The sequence below is a fragment of the Crocodylus porosus genome, unplaced genomic scaffold, assembly GCF_001723895.1.
Source record: "Crocodylus porosus isolate Cpor-Errol unplaced genomic scaffold, CroPor_comp1, whole genome shotgun sequence".
In the NCBI taxonomy this organism is placed as follows: domain Eukaryota; kingdom Metazoa; phylum Chordata; order Crocodylia; family Crocodylidae; genus Crocodylus; species Crocodylus porosus.
Genome location: NW_017728918.1, coordinates 106,287,700 through 106,305,957, shown reverse-complemented (window position 1 = coordinate 106,305,957; position 18,258 = coordinate 106,287,700). Strand labels below are relative to the sequence as shown.

General features: G+C 39.1%; 1 protein-coding gene across 2 annotated transcripts in view; it reads left to right on the top strand.

Moving 5' to 3' along the window:
* MED23 (mediator complex subunit 23) overlaps nucleotides 1–18,258 on the top strand; it is a 57,735-nt gene that overhangs the window by 30,685 nt on the left and 8,792 nt on the right. For both annotated transcript variants that reach the window (XM_019538054.1, XM_019538052.1), the window contains 11 exons: nucleotides 1,599–1,744; nucleotides 2,907–3,152; nucleotides 3,344–3,486; nucleotides 4,446–4,620; nucleotides 6,906–7,069; nucleotides 7,978–8,102; nucleotides 8,575–8,780; nucleotides 11,198–11,378; nucleotides 12,731–12,901; nucleotides 14,988–15,204; nucleotides 16,407–16,643. In XM_019538054.1, coding sequence (XP_019393599.1) covers nucleotides 1,599–1,744; nucleotides 2,907–3,152; nucleotides 3,344–3,486; nucleotides 4,446–4,620; nucleotides 6,906–7,069; nucleotides 7,978–8,102; nucleotides 8,575–8,780; nucleotides 11,198–11,378; nucleotides 12,731–12,901; nucleotides 14,988–15,204; nucleotides 16,407–16,643 — 2,011 coding nt within the window. The remainder of the gene's footprint in view (nucleotides 1–1,598; nucleotides 1,745–2,906; nucleotides 3,153–3,343; nucleotides 3,487–4,445; nucleotides 4,621–6,905; nucleotides 7,070–7,977; nucleotides 8,103–8,574; nucleotides 8,781–11,197; nucleotides 11,379–12,730; nucleotides 12,902–14,987; nucleotides 15,205–16,406; nucleotides 16,644–18,258) is intronic.

Below are 18,258 nucleotides of genomic sequence, written 5' to 3'. Positions count from 1 at the left end.
TCGGCACACACAGACTGATTTAAAAATGGCAGAACCTGGTCTGAGATTTACCCCCACTGCCAAAAGGGCAAATATGTGTTCTGTTTGCTACTGATCTAAACTATGCTGCTTACAGAAAACCACATAACCTAGATAAATTTTACCTCAGGCTTTTTGAATGTCTATACCTGCCCTCTGAATTTGTAATGAAAACTTAAAATGAAATGTGGCATCTTTTCATCTTAATTGGTATGTTGCTACCCTTAAGCCCAGTGGTGATATTATGACAAACCAAACCATGATTCAGGACGCTAGCATGAAAGGGGAGAGGAGGCACCTCATCTATTTTTGTGTAATTGTGCAACAATTGTGCAACAGTTTAAATATGTAATTTGCCTACCTTCATAACCCAAGTAGCACGCACATATATTATGAATAATACCTCCCTTGATTGCAGCATAGAATATCTTAATGTGGCTTCCACTTCTGTGTTGCAGTCCTTTCTTTTTTTTGGTAAGGCAAATTGAATAATTTATTCCATGTCTTTGTGGAGTTCTGGAGGGTGAGTGAGGGTCGTTTTCTCATTTGTTTGTTTTTAAATCATGTTATGCTATAAAGAAGTCATTATATTTTTTTCCTGGAGCTCCCAAAACTTTTTCCTAAGCATGATATATTATTAAGACATTGAAAACAGAAAACATTTCACTGGAAAAGTGGTTCCTAAACCAGGATGTACCACAAAAAATAATTTCTGTGTTCTGAGCGGCACTGCTTTTCTGCACAGCCTTCTCACCCTGAAATGCCCATTATCAGAGGTAGGGGGAATCATGCATTTGTACAGTTCTTAAATATTTGGATGCTTGACTTCCATTGCCAGATGTGAGAGAAATACTCAAACATGTGCACACATCACATGGCCTGCACCCTGCATCCTCCTTGAAAAGACTTTGCTCACTACAGGCTTATAGACTGGCTTTTTGGAGGGAGTCAGGACTCACCTGAAAACTTACTGTATGTTTCTCTTTGTCCTTGGGTTTTCTGGGTGCATCTGAGTATAAAAGCAGCCAAAATTCTACTCTGTTGATTTTTAAATTTAGTTTAAGTCAGTTGATCAGTTTGTATATTTTATTTCTTTCTGAACGTTTAACCTTTAGGTAGATGCAAAGGCATTTTTTCCCTCAGGGCTATTAATGGAAGTTTATATTAGCACTATAGTGAACCAATATCCAATTATATTTTCTTTTTCTTTTCTTTTCTTTTTTTCCCCCCCCGTTGGATTAACCCTTTCATTATTGGGGCTTGGTATAAAGTGAGCTATCCTTAACTAATTAATGCCTTGTATAAATCAGAGGTTGAATATGAAAGCATTTGTTTTACTACAATATGTATTTAATGTTCTTGTAAATATAGATATTTATCTGCAGTTTAGATATTTAGGTTCCATGAATGGTAAATAATCACCAAGTTGTCCTGAGCTTCACGGACTTCAGAGCAAGATGTGCAGAGATGCACAGCTGGGTTTTTTTTCCTCTTAGATTTGCAAGCAACTAACTATCAGCAAATGTTAGTTCTTTAATGAAAAGATACACATTACAGCAGTAACTGTTTTCTTTCCTTAGTGTATTCCTGTACCGGATATTAACAAACCCCAGTCAACTCATGCCTTTGCAATGACCTGTATCTGGATACATCTGAACCGAAAGGCTCATAGTGACAACTCCAAATTGCAGATTCCAATTCCTCATTCTCTTAAACTGCACCATGAGTAAGTTGGGTGCTTTTGTTCTGCTTGTGGATTTTTTAATCCAGTATTGCTGCTTATTATATTGGCTTACATGGGCAACCCCCAAAAAAGAGAACACAAGTAGATAATTGTAAATTGTTGTGATACGATACAATACTATTTTTTTCAGTTACTAACAAGCTAATGGAGTCAGTACAGTAATTCTTTGATTGCATATTAAAGGACCAGTGTCGGGTAGTAAAAGACTTAAGGTTTCATAGTTCATAGTTGGTGGGGTCGGAAGGGACCTGAGCAAATCATCAACTCCGACCCCCTGCCATGGGCAGGAAAGGATGCTGGGGTCAAACGACCCCAGCAAGGTGTCTATCTGGCCTCCTTTTGAAGACCCCAGGGTAGGAGCGAGCACCACTTCCCTAGCCATCCTGACTGTGAAGTAGCACCTCCTGATATCTAGCCTGAATCTGCTCTCCGTCAGCTTATGGCCATTATTCCTTGTTACTCCCAGTAGTGTTCGGGGGAACAGGGACTCTCCCATTGCCTGCTGGTCTCCCTTGGCCAGTTTATACGCAGCCACCAGATCCCCTTCTCTTGTGGAGGCTGAACAGGTTCAGGTCCCGTAGCCTCTCCTCATACGGTTTGCCCTGCTGCCCCCAGGTGGTTTTAAAAAAACAAATCCAATATACTTTTATGATTTATCTTAAGGAGAAATGTTTCATATTTGAGTTTAAATGATCTGTTTTCTTTACAACCCAAGCATTGCTCTTATAATATTGATTGAGCGCTAAGAAGTGAAATTGACTAGTCAGTTTCCATTTCCTTAATTTTACCTTTTGAAATTTAATCTTTGTTATCAGTAAATAAAGAATAACACATTAGATTTGGTTTTTCACTTCAGATTTTTTTTTAAGTGTTAGTTGTAAAGAGACGAGGGGTTAGTGATTTTTAGTGTGACGTATCATTTTAACAATTTTTTCTCTAATCCAGTCTTCTGAAACTGTCCTGTGAATTGCCAGAAGTACAAAGGCTACTCACCTATTATATATCATAATGACTGCTAATGAAAAAGCCCAGATATGTTGCAGTAAGGTTAAACTAGGATTAGTTTAGTCTTATCTCTTCAGTATATTCATATGCTTACTTTTTGTCTTTTCCATTCAATGTTTACTTTGTCTTGGATATGCAGATTTTTGCAACAGAGTCTAAGGAATAAAAGTTTACAGATGAGTGACTACAAGATTGCATTATTATGTAATGCATATTCAACCAATTCAGAATGCTTCACTTTGCCAATGGGAGTTCTGGTAGAAACTATTTATGGAAATGGCAACATGAGGATACCTCTTCCAGGAACTAATTGCATGGCATCAGGATCTATCACTCCATTGCCAATGAATCTCTTAGATTCACTTACAGTTCATGCAAAAATGAGGTATGGTCTGGCTGTTAAATGCAAGCAGCTTGCTTGTTTTACCAGTGAATCTTAGGCTGTCTATAGTAATATCAAAAGAAAAGCTTATCTGTTTGGTCTGCTTCATAAAGTTCTTTGTAGAAGTTTGACAGACTTATTCAACTAACTTCTTCAATTTTAAGATTGTAACTAATAAAACTTTTTTTCCCCAGCCTTATTCACAGCATAGCTACCAGGGTGATTAAACTGGCACATGCAAAATCTAGTCTGGCCTTGGCACCAGCACTTGTGGAAACTTACAGTCGCTTATTGGTTTACATGGAAATAGAATCCTTGGGCATCAAAGGCTTTATCAGTAAGAACTTTTTAGCATTATCACTTAATGAATAATTGTTTTACCTTTTAGAGTGGCATTTAGAAGCTATAGTAAAGATCAGATCCCAACTGCCCGCATGCAGAAAAAAATGGTTTGTGCCTCGAGAGGGTTACTTGTAATCCCAGGACTCTAGTACAGGTTTCTCTTGCTTTATGCTGTACATGTGTTCCTGGAAAACGGCGCATAACTCAAATTTGCATAAAGGGAACCCACTTTACAATGTAACAAATACGGATATGTTCCTTGACTGTAATGACCCCCAGACCCATTTCTACTACTTTTACAATACAATTTTGGTACTCAGCAACAGCAAACAGTACACACAAGCACAGGGCACTTATCATAATAAGGGTGGCAACTACAGAAATACATGCTGCAGACGACAAGCGAAGAGCACAGATCCACACAGGAGACTGTATTTTGATGTGTGTCACTCTCACAATGCATGACACAAAGCAGCTGACTGCAGGCTTCCACCATACCGATCACATAAGAGTGAATTTACCTCACATATAATAATAGTTCTTTAGTATGAAAAGGGTCATCACATAAGAGCAAATTTGCATATACATAACCTGCATAAAGTGAGGGAACTCTGTAATCTGATTTATGCACACAGGCGTATGGTTTTCATGCACAGATGCTTTAATTACACATATTTGATCAAGCTCAAGTGCCATGTAACAGTATTCTTAGTTTCACTCATTCAAATACTTTGACCACTGTATTTATTTAGTCAAAAGAAAATATTACTCGTATGTTGGAAGAAAAATAATCTACACTTTAGAGATGGTATTTTTACGTGTCCTTTTGTTAGGACTGATTGGTTCTCACAGGAAAAAAATGTGGATTGCAGCTAAATATAACTTGAATAAGGGTGCATATATTTCCAAGTGATCTCACAGGAGAATGCTTTCCAAATTGTCTTCTCTTATCAGGCCAGCTTTTGCCAACTGTGTTTAAGTCTCATGCTTGGGGAATCTTGCACACTTTATTAGAGATGTTCAGCTACCGTATGCATCACATCCAGCCTCATTACAGAGTGCAGCTGCTGAGCCAACTTCATTCCTTGGCTGCAGTGCCACAGACCAGTCAAAACCAGCTTCACCTCTGGTGAGTGAGTGAACTTTGCAAACATTCTTTCATTAACAATATATAAAGTCCTGTAAGACTTTTACATTCTTACATATGGACAAAACATGATGCTTCATCCTGTAAAGAAGTTAGTGTGAGCTAACCATCCTACAGCAAGAACTTTAGGAGTAGCCCAAATATTGGGTTAAATTTATTAACATCTATTTTGTTAATAAAGCCAAACACAAGGAAGGGTGAGAAGCTGTTGAATATGTACAGAATATAGACTTTATTGTAGAGCAGGTTTGGGGAGGCCTCTGTTCATACTTCACTATCGGACTCCTCGTTTTCAGGATCACAATTTTGTTTCCTAGCAAGAAAGTCCTTCTAGCTACAGTCAGACCTTAGCCCAAAATCATTGTAGGTGCTTGTTGATGACCCATTTCTGTTAATAGTGTAGGGAACAAGTGAAAGCAATAATGTGTGTTTTATTTCCAGACTTTGCCCCTTCGTGTTGTGTGAATTTTATTTTTTCTCTTGAAACTGGATTATAAAATCTGAGCAAAGATCTGTCACTGTTGTCTGTTAAAAACCACATCTAATTAAAGCCATTGGACAGTACCAGGAAGGGCCGTACACTGCTTCAGACTAGCTAATGAGATAATCATTTCGAATTGGCTCAGTGGAAGCTAATACAGCCTAATTGAAAAGGAGCATTTTATTCCCCCATTTCCAGATATTTTACATTCGAATAGTATAGTCAGTCTGTCATACCACAAATGGAAAAAAAAAGGAAGAGTTGGCTTTGCAGTTTTCTGAGCCCTGGTTATGTCTGAACAATGACCAGTTTTGGGCCAAGATTTTCTAAAGCAATGTGTGATTTTTTTTTTCCGTAGTGTTGGACAGATCTTAAAAGGGTTTCCTCTTCAGAGGGTGTGCACTCAGCATTTTTTTTTAAATCCCCAAGTTGACACCCTTATAACCCTTTTCTTTTCAAGTTTTGCTATAACTACTTATAAAGAAACGAGCAGTTTTTTTCTATAATTAAAAACTTGTTTTCAATAAGGGCATTGGCAAAAGTCCCTGTTGAGAATAGTTCTGGTCACCAGTGTTCAAAAAAGTTATTTAAACTGGAATAGATTCAAGGGAGGCCACTGAGAGGGTTATGGAACTGGAGATCTTTTCTTATGAAAGAAAATGAAAGGATCTTGAGTTAATTTAACATAAAATTGTGATTTGACGGGGGGTATGATTACTTTTTACAAAGACATTTGTGAGGGAAGTATTGAAAAGGGGGAAGTTATAATTAGACTAAAAAACAACACCAGCATAAAATCAAGTGGCTTCAAACTGGCTATGGACACTAGCTATGGGATATTAGAAAAATATTTCTAACTTTCAGAGAAGTGAGGTTTTGGAATGGTCTTCCAACCAAACAATGGGCAAAGAACCAAAATCACTAAACTTAACGTGTTTATGGAAGACCTTGTAAGATAGGATAAGCAACTTATGGTTCAACAGTTGTATGATGTGTGGAGTTGCACATTTGGAATTCCCATGTCAGGGTACAGAGGTGACTCTTGTAGTATGGTACATGTCTGGTAATTCCAGTTCTTTTCATTACTTTTTCTGGTCACCTGTTGAAGCCAGGAAGAATTTTTTTTTTTCTTTTCATTAATGCTACCAGATTCCAAGAAGAGTAGGAGTTCCTTCCTCCAAGCCATTCAGATGGTGGCCATAGCTAAGCCTGGGGCTGTTGACTTACATGCATAGATGCTCCTATTGATACTGGGAAAACAAGAAGTTCCTGGTTACAGGATTTTGGTCTTCTGGTTAGGATCAGACTGAAAGCCAATTTTGGATCGGGAAGGAATATTTCCCCGAGATCAGATTGACATAAACCAGGTGCTGTTGCCTTTCTCTGTTATATGGAGGGCACAGTCCTTTTCTTAGGCTATTCTGAGCTTATATTAACCAAATACTTCCTTATAATTATCTATGTCCTCGTCAACCCTGCTTTTGATGTATGGTGACCTATATGCTGTTTTGGGTATTGTGTCTTCCATGCAAAGGTTAGAAATGATGATTTTGGGGAATCCTTGGATAAATGATTGCCCACGAATACCGGGGACTGGATCAGTTGCTCAGGAAGTCTCTTCCAATTCTGTGTTACTAAATAAGTATGTGCATATTATATGAAGTTAAACAAATAACAAAAAACAAGACTACTACTTTGTTTCTGTTATAGTGTTGGTATTTCTTCCCCTAATGAAACTATAACCATTTCTCTCTCTGTCTCTATTTCTTCCTTTTTTTATTTCAAGTGTTGAAAGCACTGCTCTAAGACTAATCACTGCCTTGGGCAGCTCTGAAGTCCAACCACAATTTACACGTTTCCTTAGTGACCCTAAAACAGTTCTTTCAGCAGAGTCAGAAGAACTCAACAGGGCTCTGATCTTGACTCTAGCAAGAGCAACACATGTAACAGGTAACAGTGAACTTTTCAGGAATGTTGTAACTTATTTCAGAGCTGTCCAACTTCTAAGTGGCTGAAGGTCTCTCACCAGTGGGGTCTGTAGAATCTTGCTTAAGAGCATGTTAAGCAGACACTTCCCTGGTATGGTTTAGCCAAGGGTGATCCTGCCTTGATCAGACTAAATAATCTTTTGAGGCCCCTTCCAACCCCACTTCCTACCTTTTTCTATGAAAAGCCTTTTTCTTTCTTGTTGTTTTTACATTTGAAATTCATATCTAGCCCAGAGACTACCTAGAGAACTGGTACGATTTCAATATCACAAAAATCAAGAGAGCACAGACTTGAATGAGAGAGGATTTGGGGCATATATTCTAAGGCTTTTTATTCCTTTTTTTACAGTATTAATGTTGCATTAACACTAGGTTTTTGTATTGGTTAAGCTGAAGTATTCCATGAGGTAATGCTCCACTAGCCATTCTGTTCTGAAATATGATTCTTTATGAATAACATGCTATACTCTTGGTTTATTGTTTCTCCAATGATTTTTTGCATTAAGTATGTTCAGTTTACAGGCAAGATAATGTCTGTCAGCAAATTAAGTCTAAATTTTAAAATCAAGTTGAATTATTTCTAGCTCCTTCATCAACCATTGTAGTCATTTATCTGGAATGGAAGTGTTCTAAATTTCTTAATTTGTCTTGACTGCTAAATTCAGCCCACCTCTCCATAAATATTCTGGCTCTACAGAGCCATACAGGAATTTAAAAAAAGATGCATAGAAAGAAAAATAAAGCAGTTGAGTTCTCAAAGGCTTGACTCACGTCATAAAAGAAGCATTAATAGAAGTGTCAGTCATATGGGAGAAGTCTAATTTTGCCAGCCCTTTTTGTTGGCTTAATATTTTGTGTATATCTGTTTAGACTTTTTCACAGGTTCTGATTCAATTCAGGGAACTTGGTGCAAGGACATATTGCAGACTATCATGAGTTTCACTCCCCATAATTGGGCTTCACACACACTAAGCTGTTTTCCAGCTCCGCTGCAGGTAATTGTTTCTAACCAGGTCTTGTTCTAATTAGAATCGCGGAGAAAGGTACCTTTTCCACCCGATCGTTGTTGTCCTCTTTGTAATCGATGTATTTTCTTCCCCAGCCTTGACTCTCTTAAGTTCAGGTTCAAATTCAAAAGGCAACATGAGTGCATCATTAGCACTGGGTCAAAATCATCCCTAGATAATTTAGAATCAAATACTAGGTTGCTGAGTGCTGCTAATAAATTGGAAACAGCGTTTTCACTCTTGTCGAGAATATAGCCATCATGATGGAAGGACAGCTTTGTTTCTACTTGCCTCTCTTTAGTAAGAGAGGTTGGAATTTTATGAAAGGTGCTTTTGTTAAGGTGGAATGGCCTAAAATTGTACATTTCTCTTCAAATAGAGATTTTAGTTGGGGATTTATGTGGGAAGAGGGAACATTCTTTTCTGCCTTGTTAGCTGATTGCAATTTATTTTATTTCAGGCATTCTTTAAACAGAATAATGTACCCCAAGAAAGCCGTTTTAACTTGAAAAAGAACGTGGAAGAGGAATACCGAAAGTGGAAGTCTATGACCAATGAGAATGACATAATCACCCACTTTTCCATGCAGGGTTCTCCTCCTCTGTTTCTCTGCCTTCTGTGGAAAATGCTTTTAGAGACTGATCACATTAATCAGATTGGTTATAGGTGAGCTTTTAAAGACTAACTGTATTTTTTACAAAACTTGTCATAACTCTAGAACAGTGGGCTTTCATCCTTACTGGGGCTACAGCTCTTTTACACTGTTTCATAGATTTTAACGCAAACTTCTTTGCATTTTTTTTCATAAACTACCAAGTAATGGCTTTTGAGACATTGCTAGATGCATTTACTGTACCGTAAGGATTGTATGATGCCTAATATTGATGACAGATGCGGGCTGATGGTGTTTTTGTATGTAAATTTCATAGAGAGACTCTTCTCCGGAAAAGGGAATGTTGCAAATGAGGAGTTGAGCTGTGTTTTGATCAGCTACAGAATCATCCTTATGAGGAGCTTCTATTCTACACGCTCACTGTTCAGTCTTTACTAATACAAATATTAACATAAGTTATATTTCTGTACTACTGTAAAGCAACCCTCTGAGAATTTTAACAAGGTGATAGTTTTATGATTATTCTACTCTCACTTCAAGCTTTAGAGACTCTCTCCAACTTCTCCACATCCTTTCTGTAGTGGAGAGCTCAAAACTAGACACAGTACTCCAGACCAGTGCAGAATAGAAGGAAATAATTACCTCCTTCAGTCTGCTAGCAGTGCTCCTACTAATGCTGCCCAGTATGCCATTGGCCCTCTTGGCAACAAGGATACACTTTTGGCTCATATCTAGCTTACTGTCCACCGTAACCCCCAGGGCCTTTTCTTCAGAGCTGCCACTTAGCCAGTTAGTCCCAAAGCTGTATGGGATTGTTCCATCCTAAGTGCAGGACTTTGCACTTGTCCTTGTTGAACCTCATGAGATTCCTGTTGGTCCAATCCTCCAATTTGTCTTTGTTACTCTGAATCCTAGCCCTATTCTCCAGCGTATCTACTATAACCCCCAGCTGGTGTCATTCACAAACTTGCTTATGGTGTAATCTATCCCATCTTCCAGATTGTTAATGAATATATAGAACAAAACTGGCCCCTGGGACGCTCCACTTGATACTAACTGCCAACTAGACATTGGGTTATTGAGCCCGATGCTGCAGCCAGTTTTCTATCCACCTTGAAGTCTGTTCATCCAGCCTGTATTTCCTTAGCTTACCTACAAGAATGTAGGAAACCATATCAAAAACCTTGCTAAAATCAAGGTACACCACATCTACTAGTTTTCCTGGATCCACAGAGCCAGTCATCTCCTCATAGAAGGCATTCAGGTTGGTCAATCATGACTTGTGCTTGGTGAATCCATGCTAACCGCTCCTTATCAATTTCTTCTCCAAATGTTTAAAAATGGATTCTTTGAGGACCTGCTCCATGTTTTTTCTGTGTTCTGAGGTGAGGCTGTCTGGTCTGTAGTTCCCTGGATTCTCCTTTTTCCCTTTCTTAAACTGAGCACTGGATTTGCCCTTTTCCAGATGTCTGGGACCTCCCCGATCACCACGGGTTTTCAAAAAAAGTGGCCAACAGCTATGTAATTACATTGGCCAACTCCCTCGGTACCCTCAGGTGCATCGCATCTGGCCCCATGGACTTGTAATACCTGCACAACTAGAATGTTATGATATCTGTCCTACTGAAACATAATTCTACAAGAGCAATGTGTATAGATTCATGGTGTTATGCCCAGATGCTATCAATGAAGCCAAAAATGGTTTATTTTGACTTCTGACTAGCAATCTATGGTATCCTTAGATCAGGAGTAAGCAACCCCTGGCATGGGTGCCAGAGCATGGCACACAAAGGCATTTTTCTTGGTGTGCATGCCTTGCGGCAGATGGCAGGGAAGGGGCTGTGGCTATTAGGGCTGTGCAAAATTTTGGCAACCATTTCGTTTTGGAGGTGTTTCGGGCTATTTTGGCACCCGGAGCACCAAATCCGAATCAAAACAGAAAGCTCAGAAACATCTCCAAAATGAAACAGGCTTCCAAAATGGCTCGGAAAATTTTGATATATTGAAGCTGGGCTTGCAGGGAAACAGCTGTACACTGCTGTCCTGCTGCACAACTTGGATTCATAGGGCACAGAGATCCGTGGCGGGGGTCTCCTCACCGCCGCTGCCCACCCTGCACGGACCCTGCAGTGCAGGGCTGCACAGAGCGGGCAGCAGCAGCAAGGAGACCCCAGTGCAGATTTCTGCTCCCTGCAGAGCCAGGTCGTGCAGCAAGGCAGTGCTGGTCCCTGCTGCACAACCTGGCTCCGCAGGGAGCAGAGATCCAGGGTAGCATGGGGTGGGCAGCAGCAGAGAGGGGACCTTGGCACAGATCTCTGCTCCCTACAGAGCCAGCTTGCGTGGCAGGGCAGTGCATTTTGTGTACAAAAACTTAAACAGAATCCTGCAAAATATACAGCTAACAAGAAGCATACATTCTGCCATGTGAATGTTGTGATAACTGGATCATTTCCTTCCCTCTATTTTCTAGAGTTTTAGAGAGAATCGGGGCCAGAGCTCTGGTTGCTCATGTCAGAACATTTGCAGATTTCTTGGTGTATGAGTTCTCCACGTCAGCAGGAGGCCAGCAGCTCAACAAATGTATTGAAATTCTCAATGATATGGTGTGGAAATACAATATTGTTACACTGGACAGACTGATACTGTGCTTAGTAAGTATGACCTCTACAAGGCGAAGTTTGAGAAATGTATTTATCCTGAAGTTGGCTCCTGTCTTCTGATCCAGTTCAATTCACTTATGAAAATGAATTGATTTTAATAATTACTAATCCAGTAATCAAGTACAGCTGTAAAAATACCGGAACTGCTATTTCTTTGGTGGGAGACGAGTAGGAATGTCACAAAAATATTCTCTGTGGTAAGAAACTCTACCTTTTATCAGCTATATAATGTCCTCCTATGCACTGTCATTGTTAACTCTTGCATAAAAAATGTTGTTATATGGCATTCTAGTTGTGCAGTAACCCTTGAAAAGTGCAGAATAGAAGCAAATAAATAGAAAATGTTGTGCCTTTTGCAAAATGTTTGTTGCAGGGAAGTTAAAATTTTGCCCACTGTATCCAGAAAATATGTACAAGTGGTTGCATGCTTTGTCTGCTTAACTTACCATACTAATTAATTTTAAAATCTCTCTCTTCCTGACATAGATCTGGTTGAATTAAAGTTAGATATTTAAGAAAATGCCCAGGATATACATGTCAAAACCTGATTGCAGTGTTTGTGGTTCCACAAGGCTTCATCACTAAAATGACTATTATTTGAAACGAGAGCATCCTTCTTGATACTACCACTGCAAGTATGGGGTAGGAGTCAGAAAAGGGATTTTGCAACAGCAGTGAATCTGAGATTGGTGGTGAATGCCTATCACTGAGAACTTGGGAGAATTTCTCTGCTACAATAGTTCTCAGCTCTTTTTTTTAGACTCAAAGTACCATTGGATGGACTCAAGCCACCCCTCAAAAAACGCCAGCTCTCAGTTTTAATTCTTTTTCTGTTGCAGAAAAATAATATTAGTGTTTTTGCTGTAAAAAAACTCAGAAAGACCACAACTATGGATTTCTATTTGAAATCTCGGGGTTTATTTTGTGAATCATGCTTGTAAACCTAATAGTGTTAATACTGTGTGGCACCCCACAACGCCCTTGAAGGACTCTCAAATCCCAGTGTGCCGTGGCATCCTGGTTGAGAATCACTGCTCTATAAGTAAGTGAGGGTAAGCTATGGAGATTTGTCACTACAGAGGATGATACCTAAACATTCAGATTCTTTTTTCCATTCTGTGTTTGCGCATGCAAAATACCATTGTAAGGATTATCAGCCCAGCACAGACATCTGGACTACAAATTTGTCTGTAAAGTACACAGAAGTTGGCTGGCCAGTGTTTAATTGTACTGAACAGGTTGTCTTAGTTACCATTTTTCATTGTTGTGTAATTCAGTGTGGTTTGTTTGTTTGTTTGTTTGTTCCTGTGGTTTTTTTTGTTGTTGCTTTTTTTTTGTTAAAGGCTATGCGGAGTCATGAAGGCAATGAAGCCCAGGTCTGTTACTTCATAATTCAGTTACTTTTACTCAAGCCTAATGATTTCAGAAACAGAGTGAGTGATTTTGTGAAGGAGAACTCTCCAGAGCACTGGCTGCAGAATGACTGGCATACTAAACATATGAGTTACCACAAGGTACTGAAAATGGTAGTCTTCTAGACTGATGCTTTACTGTGAAGTTGAGATTGCCCAAACAGTCCTATATTTTGTGAACCATATTTGTATTTATTTGTGTAAGACTTGTTGAGCTATTTGGGGTTTCTGCTAGGGCTGTGCGAAGCTTCGGTCCCTGATTCGATTCAGGGCCAAATCTCTGAATCCAAATCGAACCAGGAGATCCTTTAATCTCTCCGAATCGAATCGGAACTCTCTGAATCAGTCTGGAAAGATTTAGAAAGATTCAGACATAGACAGCTGTAAATGTTTTTTCTACATACCTCAAGATAGCACACGGCTTGTGAATGCTGCAATGCTGGGGCGCATCCCACAGAAGCACGGGGGCACTCCCCATTGCGCTTAGCAGCAGACCTGAAAGTGGACCAGAAGCAGCAGACCCGGAAGTGGGTCTGACAGAGAGTGCAGTGAAGACCCCTCCGGCTCGGCGACTGGTGCCTCCTGGGGTCCTCCCACAGCCGATCGCTGAGCAGGGGGAGGGTTTGCTACTGAGCAGGTGGAGGGCCCCCTGCACTCCTGTGGGACACTCTATGTGCCTGAGCATTGCAGTGTTCACAAACCACACCTGGTACCTCAAAGTATGTAGAAAAAACTTTTAAAGCTGTGTCTAGAGCCAAATCGCTGATTCTCTGAATCCACGTCAGATCTTCAGTTTTGGATTCAGCCAAATCAAATCGGGTACAGTGATCCGAATCAACTAATTGAGTCACTGTCCCTGATTCGGGCCGAATCTGAATCTAATACGGTCTGCTTCACACACCCCTAGTTTCTGCCTCAATAACCTTGGAAGATGCACATGATGTTAGGAATGTTTGAATATAATGGGTTAATGCAAAAACATTCTATGTTTACAGAATAGAATAAAGAGAGCATGCATGTAGCACTGAAGTTCAAGTCAGAAAGTACAAGTACTCCTTCCCCCCACCCCACCCTGGTGTTTGAGGATGGGGAAAATGTATTTTCTCTGGGTTTTCATTTCATTTTACTGTTAGTAGGAAGAAACTACACACCTAGTAGGGGGACCTGTAGGGTGTTAGTGCTGGCCAAAATATGGTGGTTTTCTGGATAAAGCGAGTGAAGTGTGATATATGGAGTTAATAAGGTGTGATATATGGAGTGTTATGTCTAAATCATTGGTGCTCAATCTTTTGATGCCACAGGCCAGATGAGCATCGCAGGGCCAGTCACCGGGCTAGATCAGGTCATGGCCTGGCACTGCCCCTTCCCTGCCCTGTGGTATTGGTATGGGTTGCCTGGCACTGCCCCTCCCACATGCCAGGATTAGGTTCTGCAGACTTGACATTGCCCCCTCCCACCTCCTGCATGCTGGGCTTGGGTCCCAGGCACCCAGCACCTCCCTCACCTGGCTCTGCGTGCTGGGAGCAGCCCCCCCCCCCAATCAAACGTACAGGGCCTGGGGCTCCCCATGGCCCAGACATTGTCATTTTTCAGTAGAATCTCATTGTGCATTTATATTACATCTGTCAAAGGTGGCTTTTTCTCCATTCCTTTTCCCAAGAAGAAACTGCAAAATTCTAAAATTTCATTTGTCACGTGATGCAACATGTTTCACAAGCTACTAGGGGAAAGTACAATGTAAAAAAGAGCCAATTTTCTCCTTGATCTCTCTTGTGAGTCCTTGACAAGAAGGGTAAATCAACAAAATTATATTGAAGTCTACTGTCTGTCAAGGTTCTTTTTTAAAGATTTCTTTATAACTTCCTGCACCAGCTTTAGTGAATCTGGCTCTGAAACAATATTTCTTTTGTCATAAACTAATATTTCTTAGAAAAATATTGAATTTCATTATTTTTATCTGCTACAAATAAAATTCATAATCCACCCTTCCCCAAAAAATGAAATTAGTAAAAACTTCTATTGAATTTTTTTCTTTCTGTTTACACTGGTAATAAGTCTAATTACTAGGCAGAATCTTGCAGAATAGTTTACAACATAACCTCAAGAGATTTTTTTAGTAATTTAAGTACAGAGTGTTTTCAGGATACCTGATTAAAATATATTTTTTTTTTTTTAATTCTTTTTGCAGAAATATCCTGAAAAGCTGTATTTTGAAGGCTTGGCAGAGCAAGTGAATCCTCCTGTCCAGATTCAGCCCCAATACCTACCAATCTACTTTGGAAATGTGTGCCTTCGCTTCTTGCCAGTATTTGACATTGTAATCCACCGATTTCTAGAATTGCTTCCAGTGTCCAAATCATTGGAGACATTACTGGATCATCTGGGAGGCTTGTACAAATTCCATGGTAAGCTCTTCTTGAACATGTACTCCTTGTTTGCTATATATTCACTGCAGTTTCTCTATTGTACTGCATTATGAGTAAAACTGTTTAAACTGAAAAGTGGTCCATGCCAAACAGAACTCTGCTTTACCAAAAGAAACTTGGTGGTCGCCTTTTGTTTAGCTGTTGTATAGGCTCTGAGAAAATAAATCTTGCACAAACCAGCTTGCTTTGTTCATCATATCCTTTCTCAGTAGTTTAAGAGTTTTAATTTGATTTTAACATGATTTTATAACTTAGTGCAACACAAACCACTTTGCATAATGTTTAGTTACAATCATGCTACTACTGTTCCTGTGTTGTTTTTTTATAACTTCTCAAGATCTCTCTGTGAGATACTATTGAATGCTGTGTGTGTACAGAGATTTTATATAACTGAGATTCTATAAATCACTTCAGCAATATCAGAAAAACTCCAATAGCTAAAAATGTTTGTTTTGACTGACTTGGTGCAGATGCATGAAAAAAGAGCAAAGACTTGAAAATGGTAGTACTGTACAGTAAAAGTAATGATGAGTCAGTTACTTTTAGCATTTATCATTTTTAATGTTAGATGACTAGGACTTAAGCATTGCATCATCTCTGATTCCCCTATAAGTTTACCACTGTAAATATAAAGAAGTACTAGCATATAGTACTTCTGGCCAGCCTGGAGAGAGTTCAGAGGAAGGCCATCTGCTTCATGAGAGGGCAGCAGGACAGGCCGTATGAGGAGAGACTGAGGGACCTGAACCTGTTCAGCCTCAGCAAGAGAAGGCTGAGGGGGGACCTGGTGGCTGCCTACAAACTTATCAGGGGAGATCATCAGCAAATAGGAAGAGCCCTTTTCTCCCCAGCACCACCTGGGGTGGTGAGGAACAATGGTAATAAGCTGATGGAGAACAGGTTTAGGTTAGAGATCAGAAGGCAATATTTTACAGTTATGGTGTCCAGAATCTAGAACCAACTCCCTGATTGGGAAGTGGTCCTCATCCCTACCTTAGGCAAATTCAAGAAGAGGTTGGATGATCACCTGTCTGGGGTCTTGTGAATCCAGCATTCATTCCTGCCTGTGGCAGGGGGGTCAGGCTAGATGATCTGATCAGGTCCCTCCTGACCCTAGCTACTGTGAAACTATATAAATATAAATGCATGCTAGCATATATTTCTGTTCTTTTTCTTGGCAGACCGCCCAGTGACCTACCTGTACAACACTCTTCATTATTATGAGATGCATCTCAGAGAGCGAACAAACCTCAAACGAAAGCTTGTTCATGCTATTATTGGTTCTCTTAAAGATAATCGGCCACAAGGCTGGTGTCTAAGTGACATTTATCTCAAGTGTGCTATGAATGCACAAGAAGATAATCCATGGATTCCTGATGACACTTATTACTGCAAACTGATTGGAAGATTAGTAGACAATATCCTTTCTTTAATTTGCAGTAAGGAAAGTTATCAAGATGTGAGATTTCACTACAGCTGCAGTTCAACCAGAATATTAGGATCAATGAAATTGATTATACAATTGATTTTTAAATATATATAATTACATTTTTTTAATAAAACAATTGTATTTCAAGTAAATATGGATATAGTGGTAAGGCCGTAATTAGTGAATTGTAACTAATGAACTATATAAAATTATAACTAATGAACTATATAAAAAATCAAGTATATTATGTGTGCTGTGTAGAAGTTGTAAAGAAAGTCAGGCCACTGAACTCAGAAAGTTAAAGTACAAGCAGCCGCAGTCAGAACTAGTTGAAGGAATAAACTAGGTTTTGCCAACTATAGTCTCTTCTAGACTTGCAGAAAAATATTTCCTTTGTTTCAGTGTATTGATTTTAGTTCAGTTCAAAAACTTAGTTCTTTCGAAGTTGAGAAACTGATTGGAAGATGGAAAATCATTAACAGTTGTTATTCTTTTCCAATGTACAAATAAAATAGGGGTGAGAAGCTGAGTTCTAAAATCCTGAATGATATGGTGACTAGAAACAACTACTTCAATTTACTGACTACAGATACCTGATTTATCAGGCAACATTAAGTTGACATGCAAAATATTGATTTTTCTATGTTGCTAATTGAATTTCAGTTTCTATCCAAAAGCAGCTTACTCAAATTACAAATAGAAAACTGGTTATCTTGTAAATAAAGTCACCAACAATTTTCTAGCATACTAATATTAGAATTAAGAATCCAAATAAATGGGTATTACTTTGTTTACTCAGTTAAACAGTTATCTTGGATAGATAAAAGTACCAAATTTAGTATAATTGGCGTATTTACTTAATGATTACAAAACAGAAAATCAGCTTCTCATTTGGAAAAGAAATAAGATAAAAATGTATTGCTTAAATGAAGATTTCTTGGTTGCTGATATTGATTCATGGTTAAATTGATTATTTAAATTATTTTTGACTGATTTAAATCATCCTTTTGGCCATGGATACATTAGTCACTTTCACGCTGGTATCCTCCCTCTCCCTGCTATTTCCTCTCCTCTGCTAATCTGTCTCACTGTGGTTGATATGAGCCCCTAATGAAAGGAATCCCAAACTATATAAACTCTGGGCTTATACACATAGTAATCTGATATCAAAAGCTGCAATGCCCTATGTGTAACAAACTAACCAAAATACCTAGTTGTTGTTGGTCAGAAAGACATGTAATCTCTAGTGACAAATTAGCTAGTCACTTGCATGTGTTTCTGAAAGGTGAATCTTTCTTGCCCAGAAAGTAATAATGCAAAGTGTTTAAATTCACCAGTGTGCTCTAGTATAGATCATTCATAATGTAGACATTTTCTAAATATTTTATATGAACAAAATCTGGAGAAAATAGTATAAATAGACTCCGATTGTTTGGCCTAAGTAGGAAGGATCTTCCTTTCAGGAAAATACTTCCTGTTGTAGCCATTTATTACTAAAAAATGCTTCTCAGTAACTGGATATTGTCCATATGACCCTGTGACGGACGGTGGTCCTTAGTTGTGTTCAGTAGTGTTCTGTATGTATGTGTGCATGATTTTATATA